The sequence below is a fragment of the Ammodytes marinus genome, assembly GCF_949987685.1.
Source record: "Ammodytes marinus genome assembly, chromosome: 5".
In the NCBI taxonomy this organism is placed as follows: domain Eukaryota; kingdom Metazoa; phylum Chordata; class Actinopteri; order Uranoscopiformes; family Ammodytidae; genus Ammodytes; species Ammodytes marinus.
The window spans coordinates 19,042,368-19,063,517 of record NC_137234.1 but is presented as its reverse complement, the minus strand read 5'-3'; the positions used below and the strand labels follow the sequence as shown (position 1 = coordinate 19,063,517).

The 21,150-nt window shown below is 39.6% G+C and overlaps 1 protein-coding gene across 2 annotated transcripts; it reads left to right on the top strand.

Moving 5' to 3' along the window:
- The first annotated feature begins 2,725 nt into the window (after nucleotides 1-2,725).
- Nucleotides 2,726-19,754, top strand: nap1l4a (nucleosome assembly protein 1-like 4a). Of its 2 annotated transcripts, none has more exons than XM_080027515.1 (14): nucleotides 2,726-2,821; nucleotides 3,783-3,818; nucleotides 4,120-4,195; nucleotides 7,162-7,306; nucleotides 7,870-7,956; nucleotides 8,715-8,849; nucleotides 8,951-9,022; nucleotides 10,309-10,448; nucleotides 10,687-10,832; nucleotides 12,747-12,766; nucleotides 12,886-13,005; nucleotides 13,152-13,187; nucleotides 13,395-13,448; nucleotides 18,027-19,754. In XM_080027515.1, exons 2-14 carry the CDS (start codon nucleotides 3,803-3,805, stop codon nucleotides 18,063-18,065), a joined length of 1,086 nt encoding a protein of 361 aa, XP_079883641.1. In that variant the 5' UTR covers nucleotides 2,726-2,821; nucleotides 3,783-3,802; the 3' UTR covers nucleotides 18,066-19,754. The 2 variants fall into 2 exon arrangements, with proteins under 2 accessions (XP_079883641.1, XP_079883642.1); XM_080027516.1 differs by lacking the exon at nucleotides 18,027-19,754 and adding an exon at nucleotides 17,595-17,647 and having other exon boundaries at nucleotides 2,727-2,821.
- Nucleotides 19,755-21,150: the final 1,396 nt, after the last annotated feature.

Here is a 21,150-nt window from a genome sequence, read left to right as displayed (position 1 = left end):
CACTGCCGAATGCCAATATAGTCTTGTGCACTTGCCTTTAGTTTAATGCACTTATGACAGAACATTTCCAATTAAACACCTCATTTCTAAATAACCGTGATTTGAACAGGTGAAAGCTTTTCTAGATGTTATTTCTATTGCCATGCATGGTAAAAAAAATGTCTGTGTGTGGATGCTGACAGAAAATGACTAAAAACTATTAGTGCTTCCCATTTTGAAACCTCTCTGACACATACAGTATTTAAAATCTCCCTCAATGTTACCTCTCGGATCCAATAAAAAACACAGATGTTTTCTGAAAAAGCAGGTAAATGAAAGCTCTTGTCCTATACTGCCCTATTCATGCAAAGGTTTACTCCCAGCACTTATTAATGGTCTTTTTTACAATGACAATGTGTTGTCTCAATTGAACGCATTTTTTCTACAAATTAAAAGTAAACAGCATTTCGGCTATCTACATTTATCAGCTGCTTCACATTCATACAGTGACACTGTGGAGCTATGTGTCTTGCTTTGATCAATCACTTCTGCAGGAGAAAAGGGAGAATATTTAGCTTTAGCCTTACTTTTCCATATTTTCAAATTTTGTTAAGAGATTTGAAATTAACTCAACATAAAACCAGCCTGTCAGACCATGTATTCGAGCCATGTAACTACACATAGAGCTTGGTAAGCTTACCTGAATGTATCTCTTAATTTTTCCTGTTTAATTGTGTACTTGTGTGCGCAAGGTTTGTCACACAAACACTTTCAGGGCTTTTTGGGTAGCCTATGTCTGGGAGGAGTTAAAACAAACACACTCATCATCACATCATGTAGACATCACTCTTTCAGAGTCCAGACAGTGTCTCCTATGAAGCATGGGTATATGAAGCCCTCTAGTGGTCTAAACAAAATCTGCCTGATTTGTTTAGCTTTGGACAAAAGCGTATGCCAGATAAATACAATATGTGTAATTGTAAATAATGTGGATAGACACTCACAGCCTGCATCAAAATACTCACATCTCATTAAGCTGTTTGTAGTTTGAACCCTGTTCTAAAAATGCTGCATGTATTTCTTATTTCAAGAGTCTTTCTAAATCTCACATATAGCTTAAAGGTGGAGTCAGTGATTCTGGAGAATGGTTGTTGTCAAAATCACTGTTTGTCAAAATCAATTAATATACTCACGATTCCCTAGTTGTATTATTTTTGTGCTGAAAAAAATTGGCTTGCTCTAGCACGTGAACAAATGGTATAAACAAAAGGGGCCCTGCGTAGCTATAACCAACCAGTTTACAGAATCTAGTCTGTGTATAAACACAGCTTATTTTTTCCATCGCACACACAGTATGGCCAGGCAGCGAATCGTGAGAAGATATTCACTGATTCTGACCAAAAGGGATATTGACAATAAGCATTATCCAGAATGGTTGACTCCACCTTAAAGATGCAGTGGTGTCAGACATGGATCACAGATTGTAATTAAGACTTCTGAATTCATACACAGTTATCAGATGCAACTTTGGAATGTATAGTATATGCCCATACAATAAATTGTATTCCCAGAGGTAAACATCTTGTCATATCTCAATGGTATTTTATTCTATCATTCCAATTGTGTATTGACTTTGTCAATCAATCTGTTCCTTATGACTCAATATTATTCTTTTCTGATTCTGCTTTTTAAAAATACAAATGTCTTGTGGTCATTTTGACCCCAGACAATTTCACCTCCAACTATTTATTGAGTTTATTTTTGCCATAGTTTCTTATTCAAAGTATCACACCCCATCAGGGAGAGAAGGGGAGTTCTCTTAGTCAATTTGAAGTTGACAGATAGCAGAGTAACTCTAAAACACTGATATTTCCATAAAACACTGATATTTCCCTAAAACCCAAAATATAAATTTTTCGCATTGAGCATATTGTCAATGTGGCAAATAGCCGAGTAGAGGGCAATCCTTGTGGCCTATAGACTACTACTAGGCTATAGTAGGCTATGGCACTTGGTTTGACCTATGTTGAGACAGTATGGCAGATTCTTTGTTAAGTTAGCATTATGTCAATAAGTGGGATAGCACCAGGGTGGCAAAGGCTTGTCTCAGGAGTCCACAGACAACCTACAAAATCATCTCACCCTCTTGCCCATGCAGGCCTGTCAGCTAACACGGTTCGTTCTTTGTCTTTGCTTTTATTTCACATACACACATTCACACAGGTAGGCTATCTGATCCGCTTACAAACACAACTCATTGTACTGCTGCAGTTCAAACAAAACATGTAGCCTATGTATTTTCTATGTGATCTTCTTACTAGCCTAGATGTCAGAAAAGGGCACTTAGAGAGCAAATCTGACTGGGCAAAATAAAAATAAATATAAAAAATTAAAATGTTGATGTTCAAAATACAGAAAGAGACAAAATTAATGCGAAAGTTTTAAAATGAAATTAAGTTATAGCCTACACATGAATCTCAAATAGCATATTGAGATGTCTTAAAACCTTCTCAATATCAGAAGTTTCATATGATTGATAATACTTTGATATAACTTTCATTTGACAGATTGCTTAGATAGCAGATATTATTGAGGAGACTACGTACAGTAGGTGTTTCCATCGTTTTATTTGGTCCATCCCCATCCATAGTCCCCCATCTGCCCAGCACTGCGATTACATTGTAGGCTTTTGAACGCAGCACTTGAATGCAGCACCTTGCCCCTTCACCACCAGCTATCCAATGAGAGACCAGGTTGGTGGAACGCGTGTGTTGCTCGCGCGTGGGGGTTGAAGCGAAGACGCGTGAGCGACGCGACCAGCTTGAATTCCGCTCGGCTAGAGGTAAGATTGCTAGTTAGCACAGACATTTAATTTATTCGACCATTTGCTACCATGTTCCGGTATTATGTACTTACGTCACGAGCTATCTCACTTATATGACGGACTGTCGGCAAACTATCTTTAAGATACTTTGCTCTCTCTATTGGTGCTTTTATTAACCCGCGAGCTAACGGTAGCTAGCCGATATTAGCTTGCCAATGCGGCTAGCTGTGAGCTAGTTGCTGTAACCTTAACGGCCAGCGTTTACTACATGCTGGAAAGCTATAGCAGCACTGTTGCTAAAGCCACGCATTGGAATACTTTATCTTAATTGTCTTGTTCTAATAGGAGGGCAAATGTTAATGCGAAGTGTTAACCTTTGCTCTTGCTGTTAGCTGAAGCTTTGTTCATAGCACGTTGGCTCGTAGTTACTTGCTAGCTAGCTCGAGTAGCTGCTGTCAGATTTTCGGCACCGCCCATACTAGGTGGTTATTGGTATGTGCTTGTTTGTTAAACCGGCCCCCAAGGCGTGTAGATGAGTTTGATATTGTTTTATAAGCATCCCCAGGTGACTTTCCAAAGTAGCCAAAGTAATTTTACTAAACGAGAAAGGAGAGATGCTAACTTTGGTTATCATAGCCCAGCTGCCATTATCATGTCAATGCGTCATCGGCCTGCGCTTGCTCAACATAAGTGTTGCTGTTGATCAGTTGAAGTTGGTCAACTGGTCTGCCAGTCGCAGTGTCTGTAAAATGTTCGGTTTTATATTTGAGACATTGACACCGGTGATGTTTCGGCAATGTTATTAGAAATAACGTCTGAAATGTAGAAGAATGATTAGATGACAGGCGAAACCCCGCGCTCTGAAATAGCATCAGCACAGTTTTTTTCACCTACTCTCTGTTTCTGGTTCCGTCAGTAGTCTTTCGATCTGTGACTCATGATGAGAATATTTCTAATATGATAAATCTGCTTCTTTCAGGAAGGAGCTGCCACTCCGTAATGGAAGCAAACAAAGGTAAACACAAGTAGACACTTACCATACAATGAAGATATTAGACGTGTGAGAGATGTTCATTTCTGTATTTTTACTCAAGATTACAACATTAACTGTTTAATATTTAATATTTTAGTTGTATCAACAGCTCTCACAACCCAAACAGAAATGTCACTGCAAGTTTCAAAAAGTTAAATAGTATATGAAGTGTATTGTCAGCCACAAAATAATATTAACGATACAAGCATTCTTGTTATTCAAATATGCAATTTATGTAATGATTTGTCTCAGGTTAACCTGTGTACATGTTGTGTTGGTTTAGCAGGTAAAGGGGATCAAGGGGTGCCAAATCCAGGTGGTCAGATGGACAGACCTGTCAGCTACCACTTCTTGGAAAGGTGAGTGCAGGTCCTTAGTATACTGTGTTTGTGTGTTGTGACAAAGAAAGTACAAATGTAGATTGTCATGGTTAAAATGTGCTACTAATCAGTTGCCAGTTGTTGCACATTGGTGAAAAGATGTCAATAACTGTGATGTGTACTTGTGATCAGATTTAATGAAATCCTTATATCACCTCGTAGTTTTTATTTGTACTCATTTGACATACTTAACAATTATTTATTTACTTTACTTTATTTATTGAGTTAGCATACAATTATCTCTTTAATGCCTCGTTTCCACGGAGTAGAGCGGGTCGGGTCGGAACGGCTCAGGGCGGGACAGCTCACTTTTAAGATTCTCGGTGGTGTTTCACCGCCGACCCTACCCTTACTGGTAGGGCGGGGTTTAGGCTGGACTGCGATAGCCGCCACCAGAATATGGGTCAAACTATCCGGCTGTGGAACAACTGTGGTCAAGCCAGCAGTCTCTCGTTTTTGCTTGGTCAAACCAGCCGCTTCTTTATTTATTCCCCCCGTGTTGTTGTGAGCGTAAACGCACAGAGAGGGCTCGGTGCAACTGATAGAGACAGTGAGCGAACAGCTCTGGCTGCGGCAGCTACGTGACATCGTAGCAGTGGGACACAGTGTAACCAACTGATTAATTTAATGACGAGGAAAAACACCACACAATAAACAGTGCTGTGCTCACATTTTCGCCAAAACACAAGACTCTCTTCAGTTTTGCCGAGGTGACTACACACGGCGGAAATTATTCTTTCGACCAATAAACGGACGGCTTGTGTAGCTCCGCCTTTTCGGCACCCTTTTAGGCGGCTGGTACCCCAACGGAGGAGTACCGAAATTAGGAGCGGCTCAGAGCGGTTAGGTGCGCTTAAACCATACCCTACCTAACTTTTGGCTAATGAAAAGCCAAGCTACCCGGACCAAACCGCTCCGATCAGACCCTCTCTACTCGGTGGAAACGAGGCATAAGATCGTACTGATTGAACTGGTCTGTTGAATTGCTTAACATCTTAATCACTTTTCACAAAACTAGTTCGACCTGTAGATTATTACATTTTATTATAATTACTGTCTTTGATCAATGGAGAACTAGGGCTGGGCGATATTTAATCTAAATAAATATATATTAAACATTTTTCTCACCACATTCGATTTCTGATTCTGATTGAATTATTTCAAATACTTTTTTTCCTTTTTTCTTTGCCAAAAAACATTTATTTCCCATTTATATCAGGAATAAACTGCAAACCTAGCTTTAACCAAACTTAACCTTTTCTGAATAATGTTCCTCTTGATCAAACAAAGATGAATCCCCGTCAGGATTAGTAAAGTGCCAACCCAATTTACAACAAACTTCACTTAGGCTATAAAAAATAGATTTAATATAGCATTCCAATATCCTCTTAAACAAATATAAATACACTTTTTGTAAAATAAATAAAAGTGCCTCACTGCCTCTTTCCTGTCGTATGGGGTACAGTGGTAAAATTAAGCTGGAGTTGTTGTTTTAGGGCTAACATTAACGTTGTCTTGTGCAGAAGCATTTCATAGTGCATCACACTGCCCATACAGTGCCTCTGTTTGAGGTGTTAGAGTAGGGGCCTCTACGAATAGTCAAATCTCCTATCCTTTAAGCCTCCTTTACTATACCTTAACCCTAAACGTCATCGGGGGCAAGGAGAGGTGAAAAGGTGCTTCCTTTCGAACATAGGAAAAGACAGCACTGTTTAAAATGAATTTGACTCCACTTTTCCTAACCGACGTCATTGCGCGACGGCGATTATTGCTGACGTAAGTCTCTAGCGCGAGACTACACTATTTTCCGAAAATGGACTACAACAAGCGCTCTTTCGATCCATGCGTTCTTGTCATATTGATTTAAATCAGGTTGTCGCAAACAGAGTGAGAATCACTTGGGTCGGACTTGGCCAAGGGGAATATTTTAGGCCACTTGAATCCCAATTCACACGTGGAAAAAAAGAGGCTACACTTATGTTGATGTTGAAATGAACTGCCCCCAGTATTCTTCATTAAATGTGATGTGAAGTTGGCATTTTATTTTCTTATGGTGTAAATTATGGGCTACGAAAATAACTATTATTTATGGTGTTGTTCTTTTGTGAGTTCTTTATTATCTTTATGTGGGAGGGGGCGTATTTTGTTTTAGTCGAGTTAAATCTTCCTCTTCTCTTCTCTCTTCTGTGTTAACGAGTCTCTCGTTCGTATTCGTGTAGAGTCGGTAAACTCCGTCGGTGGCCTGTTGCTTTCAAATCTTGCCGCCGTAAAGGATTATGGGATACCACTATCTCCTTTCCTTTCGTAAAAGTTGGTCAGGAGTAAACCTATGCTAAAGGAGGGTTAATGGATGCATAGAGGCTCCTTTCCTAAGCATTTTTAGAATTCGAACCACCTATCTGCCAAGTACTTCCGGGTCATCTCGTTAGGAAAGGAAATTTCCCATGCAAAAACGAAAATCCGTAGAAGCCCCAGGTTAGCCGTAACGCTGCCACTGCTTTCAGACGGACTTTACAGCGGGCAGTGTTTTGCTCTTTGTTATCACTATAGACATCCGCCACAGTACCATTACCAAACACAAACAAAATTATATTTCTATCTTATAAAACATTCCCAAGATCCTTTAGTGGTTCCCAACCCAGCCGTTTGAGGACTTGCCAGTTCAAAGGGATTGTGCAAGAATTTGTTCAGGATAGCAATTTTTATTCCAAATCATAAACTTGGCAAAAGTAAGGTAATGTGTGTTAGGTCGAGTATTTCTTTGTTGTAACAATGGTTTTCTCCCTTTTTTAAGTGGTGCCACAATTTTAATGGAAATGAAGCATTGTTACAACAAAAATGTTCGACCAAACACAAATATTCTTACTTTTTCTGTTAAATTTAGATTATCATATTATTTTTACTCTTAATATTATTAAAATTCTGCTATTTCTCTTCTCCCACAGCATGCTTCCCAAAGCAGTGAAGAGGCGAGTCCATGCCTTGAAGAAGCTACAGGTCCAGTGTGCCAACATAGAGGCAAAATTCTATGAGGAGGTCCATGAGCTAGAAAGGAAGTATGCTGCCCTCTATCAGCCGCTCTTTGAGAAGGTGAAGTAAATCGTTTTTACAACAGACGTTTTCTTTTCTGGACTAAGACCACAAATAAATAACTTTATTTGCTCATTATGATAATGAACACTAAGCAAAAACATAAGGTTGCATATATTTATGTATCACTTTGGGTGTTCTCTGCACTAATGGGTGGCGAAGTATGTCTCTCTGATCCGATCTGAGGTCAGTGATGGCTCCTACTTGGTGCTAAATTGAAAACTGCCACAACGAGTAGTCAACTGTTCTTTTGTCAGTCAAGGCTATTTCCAGAGCTAGTGACACAAACTCAGCCATTCTTAGTCGCACTGAAGACTGACAGCTGTAATCCTGCTGCACCTGTCTATGCTGTGTGTGTGTGTGTGTGTGTGCGCGCATGTGTGTGTCTGTATGTGTATATATGTGTCATTCTCCCTCTTTCTGAAATGGTGTTGATTTCAGTGTTCGAGCCTAAAGTAATGTAGCCTTATGGAATGAATTCTTGTTCATAAACAGATATTTCAAACTACTATTCCCAAATCCCTCTCTTAAATGATTAGCTCTGTAATGTGTTTGTGTCACAGAGACGAGATATTGTCACAGGAACAGAAGAACCCACAGACGCGGAGTGTGAGTGGCACAGTGAAAGAGAGGAAGAGGAGGAGCTAGCTGTAAGTACTACAGCTTTGATGTGTTTTACTTTCTTCCTTTAGAGCCTGATACTACGAACAAATCCTACTTCTCAGGTTTTCCACATCAAGAACAAGAGATTTTCCATACAACCACATAGGCTGCGATCATTTAATAAATTATACTATAGGAGTCTACCTGAAAATAAAGTAGTTTTATATTGTAGTAGATTTATATGTTATCAAATTATCGATATGTTATAACATGGAATTTTTATTAGTTTAATCATTACACACTGATAAGACCATTGCCAAGTTAGTTTTCATTGGATGACAAATTTTAGCTGATTCTGATTTTGCAGGCAATCTGCAGAATTACATTTTTTTTTTTTTTTTAACACAACTTGTTTTCCTGCGATGGATGAAAGAATTAGTTCAAATTATTATTATTTTACCACTTTTCACCTCTTAAGTACATTTGGACAAATAGGCTAACGGAGTCTGGTCCAACGGAAACAACAAGGTTGTGCAAAATGCGGTCTTAATTAGAATCACTTTGGCTAACAAGCTGAGGAATTCTGGGAGTTTTTGTAGGCGTACTGTGATGTTTGTAACTTCTTTGGGTGTCTAAAACATCTCGATCAGTGAGATTTTCCAACTATCCAAAGAGACTATCCAAATTTCTGTCTATTTTTTGTATTGTATGTCTTTTTAAATGGATCTTGAGTCTAATAATAAAAGTTGATGATGTTGTTTTTGGGATTAGTGAATTGATGATTGCTGTGCCCCATTGCCTGTAGGAGGAAGTAAAGGAAAAAGCTGCCATTGAGGATGCAAAGAAGGAGGAAGCCACGCCACAGGAGGACCCAAAAGGCATCCCTGAGTTCTGGCTCACCATCTTCAAGAGTGTGGACATGCTCAGTGACATGTTACAGGTACATTCAGATTACCAATCTCTCACTCAGGCCTCTATGACATCACATTTCAACCCATTTCTGAATCAAGTTATGCGTCTGATCTTTGTATCTACCACCAGGAACACGATGAGCCCATCCTAAAGCACCTGAAAGACATTCAAGTCAAGTTCTCTGAGCCAGGACAGCCAATGGTTAGTATCATCATGCTGTAATAATGCAGTGCTATCATTCCGAATCAATAGACTAAGTACAGTTGAATACATAGTAGGGATGCACCGAAATGAAAATTCTTGGCCGAAACCGAATAAAATTAAACAGTTGGCCGAAAGGCCGAAACCGAATACCGAAAGAGGCTTTTGCAGTTTTGTTTATTATTTAGTCAATTATTTCAACATTGCATACATGAACTCCCAAATGTTCTCCTAAAACATAACCTACAACTAAAAAGCAACCCTAAATAAATAAATAAACAGTAAAACCTTCAAATCTAAGAGTAAAATTAACATTTTACTAGGAATTAATTTGTGAACCACTCACTGATTTTTACCTTGACTTATATGAGGATGAATCTACAAAAAGATCGACTTATTGCCTTTTTTAATTTTTTGCAGTGCAGGTTGAGTTGCTCTAAAAAAAACTGCACCACAGCTCCCACCGTAATGTTCAGACTTCAGAATTTGCATCAAAGCCCTGATCATAACAATGAGAGGCTTTAAACGATGTCCATGCTTAGGAGGTGATTGTAACTTTTTCGTCTGTAGACTGAAACTAACGGGGGAGGCGGCTCGCTGGACATATTTTTAGTTGCGCTGTCAGTTTGCCGACATGGCTCTGTGTATTCAGGCTCGAGAAATGCAATCAGACCGTAGGAGCCTTTTCCCCAACACCGCTAACGGACAGGATATCTCCGGTTGTCATTTTAGCTGTCAAACTAAAGTTTTTTTTGCGCGGCGGCCCTCACCGGCGAAGTGTCACTGTGAATGACACCGTTACCAACTGTCACAGAGTTTCACCGGGTGAATCGCTGCTTCGCTCGCGCAAGGCTTTTGTGTTTCTATGGCGATTAAACATCAGTCTAGGACAAGCGTTTTAACTTTATACTGCATAAAGCATTGCACTGTCTGCGCCGTGTTTCATCCAGTTTGAAAAAATGCTCAGACACTGGACTCTGACATTTTCATGCACTCACCAAACTGCTCCTGCTGCGCGCTCACAAAGAAACGTGGACTCGCATACACGGTTACGTCTCTCTTTACTGCCATTTCCTGGTTTACAAGCGCGCAGCTCTTTTAAAAACATATTTCCTTAGTGTCATTTAGTTCGCCAATTTTCGGTTATGTTATTCGGCTTTTTAACTGTTTCGGGCCGAAACCGAAAATGACTTTTTTTGCCATTTTCGGCCGAACTTTTTCGGTGGCCGAATGTTTGGTGCATCCCTAATACATAGTAATATTATCTTTATCTTCTTCTCCAACAGAGTTTCACATTAGAGTTCCACTTTGAGCCCAATGGTTTCTTCAACAATGCAATCCTCACTAAAGTCTACAAGATGAAGTCGGAGCCTGATGCCTCAGACCCTTTCTCATTCGAGGGACCAGAGATCATTGACTGTGAAGGGTGAGTCCCAGAGCACACAGGTGTTTTTTAGACAGTGGCTTTGACTCATATGATGTTCAAGTTTAAGAAAAAACATAGACATTGTGTGGTTTGTTCAACATTTTTGTTTATTCTATGTATATATAACAATAATCTCTCTTTACTTTATATCTCCCATAACTGCCTCGTCTTGGCGATTCTTGCAACTTTTTTGCATCCTAGCTCACTGTCACTTTTTCTGTCCACCTCTTCTCTCTAGCTGTCAAATCGACTGGCACAAGGGGAAGGATGTGACTGTGAAAACTATTAAGAAGAAGCAGAAACATAAAGGCCGCGGCACAGTCCGCACTGTTACCAAACAGGTCCCCAACGACTCCTTCTTCAACTTCTTTAACCCAGTCAAAGGTGAGAGCAGGACCAGAAATGAGACACACACACACACACACACACACACACACACACACACACACACACACACACACACACACACACACACACACACACACATCATCTAATGGTTTTCTCTGTAAGTCTAAATGTTAAAGTCAAAGCAACAATTCCTGATTTTTCTTTCACAACTTATGTGTGGATCAAGCACAGCACTTACTATTTAAATTCAAATATTTGCTGAGGGCTACACACAAATACAACTGCTTGACTTTCAGCAGTTTTGCATGAATGTCATGTTTTACCATTTGTCACTGCATTACCTTAAATTCAACAGCAGGTGGCACCAAACTCTTAAACTGTCAGATAGTGCAGTCATTTTGCTGTGTGTAGACTCAATAGTCAGCCTGTCTTTTTGTAAGTGATGATGGACTTTGTAGTAAGCTGAGCTCACTGGCCCATCGAACCTTTACATTAACATTGGTTTTAATATTTTCCTTCTTAGACCTTCTTAAACAGTTAAAAATAAATAAAAGATGACAAGTAATCGCAGATACAGTACTGTAGACACATTCAACAGTAGAGAGAATAAAGGTTTGTTAAAAACAAACAAGGCTTTGAACTTTTTTAATTTTTTAATTTTTATTATTCAGTCTGATGAAACCCTAAGGACAATAGGTAGCCTTAATGGAACAAATGACCACTGTAAGGGTTACATTAGGACAGTCTTGAAGTCAGCAACCTTTTTTTATATAGTCGCATATCCTTGAAAAAGCTTCAGTAGAGATCAGTAAGTATGGCACGTGCGCCTTTTTATGTAAATGACTGTATTGTCTTTCCTGTGTTTTCAACTCACCTGTCAGACATGCCTGGGCTTATTGTGAATATTTTGACTTAGAGAATTTGACCTGATGACTAATTGGCTGAGAAGATGTGAAGATGTTTGTCTTACTGGTTCAGTCATAGCCTCGGTGTATATGGGTGGCACTTAGTCTAGTGTGATCAGGTGTGCAGTTCCGGGGTTGGGAGCCATCACTCACTGATCATGCAAACACGCACAAAGTGCAACTCGACTTCTCTGCTCTCATGGTTGTGTGAACAAGATGTATTGTATATTTCATCATTGGAAAGGGTTTTAACTAGATTGGATTAGACAGTAGATACAACAGTAAATTTAGTTTTTGAACAGACTCAACCTTTCTTCCTTTTATTAAAATAAGATAGCAAGCTTACTGCCAAATGTACAGATATTGGCAAGATACTGCTTTGCACTATCATGCCAGCAAAACAGACCTTTCCTTGTAAGATTTTCTAAATATATGTAATGAGTAATAGAATATTAAAAAACCCTGATGCTCATACTGTAGCGTTCGTACAGGACTTTGTAAGAGTAAAACAATAGTTTCCCTTTAAGTACAATAATCGCTGAAAGAAGAGGAAGGATGGGATGATGTCACCTTTAGTCAGTTTATTGCCTGGGGCACAGCTGTTTGCTTTGTCACAATCTATGGATGATGTGACCTGGCTTTGTGATGTCATGGATAATAAGCACAGTTGTTGCCTTAAATGGGCTTTCAGATGTGTGTTGAATATTTCATTTCATTTAACTTTTAATTATCCTCGAGAGACCAATTGAGGGGTGACCCTCATTTTCAATGACGTCGAGTTACTGCTTATCCCAAAGCTTCCCCAGTGATAGTCTAGATATTATAAAGTAACATCCCCCCTTTGACTGTCTGCTTAATGGAACATTTAAAATACAGTGTTTCCCATTTGTATCATAACTTGTGTTTGCCTCTTTTAGTTATCAGCACTTTGTAACTGTGTTTTGAAAAGTGCTATATAAATAACGTTTATTATATATTTATTATATTATTATTGTAAAAAATGTGTTGCTTTTTGCTTCAATTATAAATGTCCTTTTTCTTACAGCTTCACCAGATGAAGAAATGGTAAGTGGAATGATGCTTATTCTTCATAAAACCACTCACTTTATTGCGTCTTCCAATAACATCAATCTGTGGGATTTGTAGTTGTTTTCAAATGCTTTCTTTGCTTTCTTGTTTGACAGGATGAAGACTCTGAGTTCACCCTAGCCACAGACTTTGAGATTGGTCATTTCTTCCGTGAGAGAATAGTTCCCAGAGCAGTGCTGTATTTCACTGGAGAGGCCTTGGAAGATGACGAGAGTGTGAGTGTTTTTCCTGTTACACACACACACACACACACACTCTTGTACACAGAAAATGCTACATGAAGGGATGTTTGCGTTCTCATAAACAGAATATTTTGCTGTAAAACTTGGCTTTGTTTTTACTTTATTTCTTTTGAATGCAGTTTGAAGAGGAGGAGCTGGAAGAGGGAGATGAAGAGGTTAGTAATACCAGTTTCACTCACCAACACTGTCCATTTGATCTGATATACAAGACAGCTGCTTATCACATTGGAATTAAGCCCACTAGTGAACAGCCATACACATCACTTCTAAGCCTTATAATAATGTTAATAGTACCAATAACAGTAGTTCTGTTTCATGTTCTGTTAAATAACACAAGTGTGAATATTGTCTTTGTATCTCAGGAGCAAGATGATGAGGGTGATGATGACGATGATGAGGGAGACTTTGACCCCAAGGTCAGTATGAGTTCTTATCTTTTTTTGATTTGATTGTGTACTTGCACCTATGTTTGTATTAGTTTGAATGTTTTTCCAATGTGAGCGCTTTTATTGTTGCAGTGCCCTGACCACAACACCAAATTGATTTCTGTCTTGGGCCCATCTCGCCCCGTTTTATTTGGCTTCTTTGGAACTCAAATTGGGACGTGCTTCTGATTAAAATAAAAGGCATCACACAGGGACGTTTTTCTTTGATAAAGTGGAGCATTTTCATCAGAAGAAGAAAAGAAAGATATGAATGAATTGTTTACCAACTTATATTTTATATTCAAATATTTAAAAACAACAATCAGTTGACCAAATTGCTGTACACAATTCAATACAAAACAACATATAAGATACATGAGAAAAAAAGGGAGGAGTGTCAAAGTCTCAACTTTTGTTAAAGGCTAATGCAAAAAAAAGCGAGTCTTCAGCAAAGTTTTTTAACTGGTCAACTTTACAGGGACCCAGGTTCCATTCATTCACACACAGTCATACTAGTGGTGGTAAACAAAGGTAGTGGCCACAGCTGCCCTGGGGCAGACTGACGGAAGCGTGGCTGCCATTCAGCGCCTATGGCTCCTCCAACCACCTCAAACATACAGCAGTCATCGACATTAACATAAGGCAAGGTGGGTCTAGCCCAAGGACACAGCAACCATGACACAGGTGGTAGGGCGGGTTTTCGAACTGCCAACCCTTCGAAATTGGCCGACTAGGGGTGTAACGGTACATGTATTTGTACCGTACCGTGACGGTACAGGCACGTATTTGGTGTTACAGAGGTGGACCGCGGTCCGTTCGTGGCGTACATAGCGTTATATGGCGAATGTACAGGCTTGTTTTGCTGTGTGGAACTTAAAACTTGTCGTCGGAGTTCCCCCCGGACCATTTAACCTCCGGCTCGGCTCGCACGTGCGCAGTAGCAGCCAGCGAATGAGAGTCTCTTATCTCCATGGTGAGCATGAGGGTCAGGCAGTGTTGCTAACTTAGCAACTTTGTCGCTATATTTAGCGACTTTTCAGACCCCTCTGGCGACTCTTTTTTCAAAAAAAGCGACCAATCTAGCCGCTTCTTCTGGTGTTATTGGTGACTTTTGGAGACCCTGGCTGTCGCTAAAGCATGTATCGCTCTTAACTTCTAAACGAGCAGCGGGTGACTCCGCGGCCACTCCCCCCGTCCCAGAGCACTGACAGGCGGCCGAGTTTTCACGCAGCAGTCCCTCCCAGCTGCGGTCAGAGCAAGAGATAAACAGATCTCCGCTCTAGTGTTCCGTTTGCATCCCTACTAGCAGTTGTAGCAGCGTTCCCCCCTCGTTTACAGTCTATCAGTAGTGCAAATAAAGATGTTATACAGTGCTATCGAACAGAGAGCGAACTGCATGACGAAAGTCAACAGGAAACCGGAGCTTGGAGGCGTCCCCCTGTTATTCAAATCCCGTTTGAGAGATAATTTAAGATTCCAGGTGAATTATGAAAACAGTGATAGACGTTTGGAACAATGTCGGCAGAAGGGGCATTGTTTCACTGCGATCGCCTATGCGGCAACACGTCGAACATGCATGCGCATTTTAGAAGGCAACATCCAGGTGTTACTATCACCGTTACTGTGAAGAAAAAATTATGCCACATTGTATCTCCTGCCTGATGCTGTGTAACGCAGTATTGTTACTTTATCTAATTTTCATGGCGTGCACAACATAGAGTGCACCGTCACTGGTGAGGTGGGTTTTGTTGATTTTTTAAGACCACTTGACCACCCAAAAGTTGTGTGGTTTGCCGAAAATCACGCCAATCAAAAAAATTAAAAACAAATAAATAAATAAATAATAATAATAAAAATACGGGGCGATAGTGTATTACAGAACAGTTTGTGGCGTTCGGAGCGCAGCATCTAGGTCTACTATAGGCTACTGATGAAAATCACAGAACACATTGCATCTATTTATTAACAATATTTATGAATTTAGGCTATATTTTGCTGCTCCAACTCAAATTCAGCCCAGCCAGGCGATAGTTAAGTTTCAGTTTCGTTTTCATCTCCGTGGTATACAGCCGTTTGGACCAGCTGATCAGCTCCTGACAGCAGGAGTCAGTCTGTGTTCCAGTTGTAGCCTACTGGGAAGTCGGATTTATGGTGCCAGTGATAACTGAACTAAATGATAAAATAAAGCGATCTTCTCCTTCCTATATCTGTCTATCTTTATCCCTCCACTGCACACTCAGTCACTACTATCCATGCTAAAAGGAAGCAGGAGTATAACCTCATTTAGCACATTATTTTTAAATATTTTATATTATTTATTTATTTTCTCCCCCATCTAATTTTGACGATTTTTAGAAAACTGTGTTGGTCTGTAAGCGCTAAGGGAGCATGTTTAAATAAAACCTGTGAACCTTAACTTTTAAATGTATCTTATATCATGTTTCTATGTGCTACGCAGGCTTAGATATTAAGGTTTTGGTAGACTTGACAATTTGTACTATTTTTTCAGAAAACCCTCAGGCATTAAGGACATGCATCCTAGATTGCAATAGTCATCAATGGGTTAAGAGAGCTGCATCAATATTTTCTTTTTTTAAAGTCAAAAAGGCCCATTAATAGCCTACTGTATATTTTTTCATTGCAATTTTAGTTACTGCACCTACACTAGTATTTAATAAGTATTTTATTTATTGGAGAATTGCAGCAGTATTTTTATAGTTGTTATGCATTTTATTTGTATGTTACATACTGTCAGCTAGTTACTGACAGCTAAAGCTGTTCATTCTCCCTTAACTATGAACCGTACCGTACTGTACCGTACCGTGACTTCAAAACCGAGGTACGTACCAAACCGTGACTTTAGTGTACCGTTACACCCCTATGGCCGACCCACTCCACCACCTGAATCACCCCAAGGTACATACACCTTGGTCAAAAGTGGATACCTGCGCATGGAATTTCAAAGTGTAAAAGGGGGTGCCTTATATGTTAAGGCCCGCCTATTGTGCACCGCCAGCACACTGCTTTTCTGTCGGGGTTTGCTCCCTTAGCATTTGCCTAAAGAGGCTGACCCACAATGCAGTGGAGCTTTATCCATAGCTGGCTGTGTGTTCCTGGAAATCTCCCAGCAAAAGCAGCTTTTGAAATGTTTATATTTTGTCTTTTATACTTGATATCTCTTAAGTTTTGGTCAAAACCATTTAAGAGGCAGGATCATTTAAGTTGGCACTGATATGTACAATGTTAACATACAGTATATGGCCGGCATGAAGGAAAATTCGTAATTTCTTTTAAACAACGTATTGATACTGAAGCACTTTAATGTTGATAAAGTTTGGTCACATCTGCAGAGATGATGCTTTTTCTCATGTTGGTTGTCGTTTTGGCTTCGAGTGCTGTGGAGAGAAGACTTGCACCTCCATTTTGTTTTGCCCTCGTCTGGTAATGGACCGAACGGAGATGCCATTGCAAACAGTATCTGACATGGTTCGAACAAAGATGACTGACTGTTTTCATCGTCTGTACTTCTCCTCCAGTTAAATGCAAAATCCTCAAGTGTTCTCAGAAACACATGTACATGACCGTACAGTTAATATACAATGCCCTGTGTTAAGCTGAAAGCACAGAGTATGTTATACCTAAACAGTTTCATGTCTTTCACTAGAGCCATGATGATGGAAATCTGAGTGTTACTTCACATGTTCATGAAAGTAATTTTATTGTATCTGAATTTCCACCATCAGCTCAGACATGCAATACATCCTGATTCTGCATATAACAGACCTTTTTAAAGAGGTCTTTTTCTGACTGCTAAAGAGCCATTAATGTAGTGGTTTAGTTGGGCCGATAGTTGAGTTGAGTATTCTCCATTATAAGCTATTCCAGTCTGATACTGAGTAAGTGCATAACGTGGCCTGTAAGCAATTTGATCAGGAGTGACCAACAATTGATGCCTTCTTTCTATAGTAACTTGTTTTGTTCCCGTGGTGGCAGCCGTCAGCTCATCAGTTGTTTATTTTGCTTCAGGACTTCAATGTGCTCATTCACCAACTGCAACAATGTTTCACTTTGCTCACTGTCATTTCGGAATGTGACGTTTAAACTTGTGCATATTATTGTCTCCCTCCCTCCCCCCAGGATTCCCCTCCATTACAGGCATAATCAATCATTCTCACCCCATGCATTTGTAGGTAAGGGAGAAGTAAGGACGCTGTCCCTCGTATGTTATACACTGTCTTGTCCATTGGGTTTGGTTTATTTTTCTGGCTGCATTTTCTCTTTCATTACATCCTTGATCTTTCCAGTATAGTCCGAGATGTGTAGGATCCATAACTCACATCTTGGGTAGACGCGGCTTCTATTCTTGCTTTCCGGTTTTTGCTCTTTCCATCTATTTGTTTTCCTCCTGTAGTCCCATCCCAGGTTTTTAACATTGTTCCCTTTGCCATAACAAACCGGGTTAAAACATCTAGGCTTCTTTCTCTATCCTCTGCTGTCTTGTGAGCTCTCTACTAGTTGCTCTCCTGTCTTGTTTTCTCATCTGTTCTTCTCTCTGTGTGCTCTCCACAGAAAGAACAGCCCCAGCCTGCCGAATGCAAACAGCAGTAACCGTAGTGATCAGCGGAGGTGGACACCTGCTGTCCATCAAATCAATTCTTAGCCAATCAGCAAGTCCTCCTATTGCAGGCTCCACCCTTTTATGAACTCTCATCCGAACGCAAACCAAACTGCGTTTTTACTATGTGCATGACTTTTATTTCTGTCTTGCGCCCATCTCGCCCCTTTTTTATTTGGCTTCATTGGAACTCAAAGTGGGACGTGACTCGACTCTAATTAAAATAAAATGGCATCACAGAGGGACGGTTTTCTTTGGAAAAGTGGAGTAGTTTACTTCATCATCATCATCATCATATGAAGAAAATAAAGATAGGAAATAATTCTTCCCAACTTTAGTTTCATGGAAATAAATCAGTTACTCAGGGTTTTTTAATGCCAACAGGAGAAGTGTAAGTTTACCAGGAAACTGCTGAACAAGTTTGACTTAATCTTTCACTGGGGTTGCTGCAGTGTTTTTCTTTTGTTATGGTGTTTTTTAAGAGACATACAATGTATCATTTTGAATTTAATTTTCTTTTTTAAATGTTCATTGTCATGTCAGTGGACTATTTATTCTGGTGTCATGCAGCTGTATGGAGTGCTGCATTTGGGGAACGCTTAAGGCCCAGCCACACTAATTGGCTCATTCTCATTGGCTCAAATCTTATTAGGCTGAGCAGTTAAGCAAAATGTGATACTGCCAAGTCATGTATTATTTTCCTATTATTATTATTATTATTTGAAGGGAGTTTCAAACATTGAACAGTTGCGTTCTGCATTAATACTACTCACCTCTGCGTATCGGGCTTAACAAGCATTTAAACTGAGCACTTGAGTGGACACGCAACACTATTTGAGATCATGTTACAGGCGTGTGGTTGTATCTTAAACCGTCGTGAATTGCATTTCCCTGTTTGCCCTATTGCCACTCTTTACAAGGATAACAAGAACAATTAATGATACCAAGACATTTGAAAAGTCGAAATTTCTCTCCCCTGTTTCAGCTTGTTGGATTTCTTCAACCCAAGCATCAAATCCAGTTTGATAAATATACTCCTAAAAGCTGATGTATTTAAGCAGACAGTGGCTTACATGCATTCTTTTCTGGATTATAAGGTATCACTCCTGGTATATATCTTGGTCTTAACGGGGGTCATTTAAAGTCAGTGATGGGACATTGTGCGGGATGGTTGGATCAAATGTAAATTCTGTTGCCAACAAGCCAAAATGAAAGAAAAAACACACCGTCCTCATTTGTAAAACTGTTTGCCATTTGTCATTAACAGTGTAATCTAATTCAGCGTTTAAAGTTGTTAAAGAATATATAAATATTTCTGTTATTGTCTAATGATTCAGTAGAATGTCTGTGGAAAACCAATAGAAGAGGTTGCCAATGTATTTTATATACTGCACTTGGATTTTGGCTATTTGGTTGGACACCTTTGCCTGGTGACTGGTCAGCAATAGCAGTTAAAGTGAAAATAATACCCATCCCTTCCCTCTTTTTAAGAAAGATTGTAGATCTTGTTGGACAGATCTCTCAGAGCCACGGTTGACATCTTCAAATCTACCATATATTGGACCGTGTGCTAGCAATGGCCTTAACTGGTTCTTATTCACAATTTGTAACTTGCGCAATATTTCTTTTCAATTTGTACAGAGTTAGTTAAAATATTCTATTAAAGTTGTGCGACATCGAAATCTGTTTTTGGTTGTTTTCTGTATGTGTGTCCAATTTGTGCATGTAGCAGTAGTTTAGAGACATTCCCAATGACCTAATTTCTTCCTGCAACCCCTCAAAAGAGGGTGAAGTCAGAGGAAAAACCTGATTTAAACAAGCAAAAAACAGTAGAACTGCCTGGCAGTGAGAGCCATATAGTTCAACTCGCTTGTGTTTAAAAATTAACTGACTTAAGAGACATCTGCAATATAATTAAGAGGTTGTCTTTATGTAACACGTGTGCAGGTGTGTGGTGTTTCCTACATCCAGGACATATGAGTAGAGTGCGGTTTATAAACCTATATCGATGCAGATGGCTTTATAACCCATTCCCACTTAAGGAGTGAGAGTAGGAGGGTTAAGGGGCAGAATTGGACCCAAGAGAAGCGTACAGGCCTGAATGCTTGACTAACAGTGAGGGGATCCAGTGACTGTTATGCTGTGGGATGTTTGTTGACATTGTTTGGAATTGCTGCAAACTATTACAAAGAGTTGTGCTCTCCTTTAAACTATGACACATTTCTATCCTGATGGGTGTGGACTTTCCAGGATGAAAAATACCCCTTCAATAGGGCTTGAGGAGTCACTGAACAGTTTGATGAGGATAGAAAATGATATGCATCATATCTTTTAACAGTGCTCTCCATCACCGCCATTTAAAAAGATGGGGGAATATCTTTTGGAATTATGGTGTTCATTCATACATAATTCAAGAGACTTGGAGAATCAATGCCAAGGAGCATGGAAGCCGTTTAGCAGCACATACAGGTCCTTCTCATATAATTAGCATATTGTGATAAAGTTCAATATTTTCTGTAATGTACTGATAAATATTAGACTTTCATATATTTTAGATTCATTACACACAACTGAAGTACTTCAAGCCTTTTATTGTTTTAATATTGATGATTTTGACAAAAAAGTAAAGAAAAAACAAAAATCCCTATCTCAAAAAATTAGCATATTTCATCCGACCAATAAAAGAAAAGTGTTTTTAATACAAAAAAGTCAACCTTCAAATAATTATGTTCAGTTATGCACTCAATACTTGGTCGGGAATCCTTTCACAGAAATGACTGCTTCAATGCGGCGTGGCATGGAGGCAATCAGCCTGTGGCACTGCTGAGGTGTTATGGAGGCCCAGGATGCTTCGATAGCGGCCTTAAGCTCATCCACAGTGTTGGGTCTGGTGTCTCTCAACTTCCTCTTCACAATATCCCACAGATTCTCTATGGGGTTCAGGTCAGGAGAGTTGGCAGGTCAATTGAGCACAGTAGTACCATGGTCAGTAAACCATTTACCAGTGGTTTTGGCACTGTGAGCAGGTGCCAGGTCTTGTTGAAAAATTAAATCTTCATCTCCATAAAGCTTTTCAGC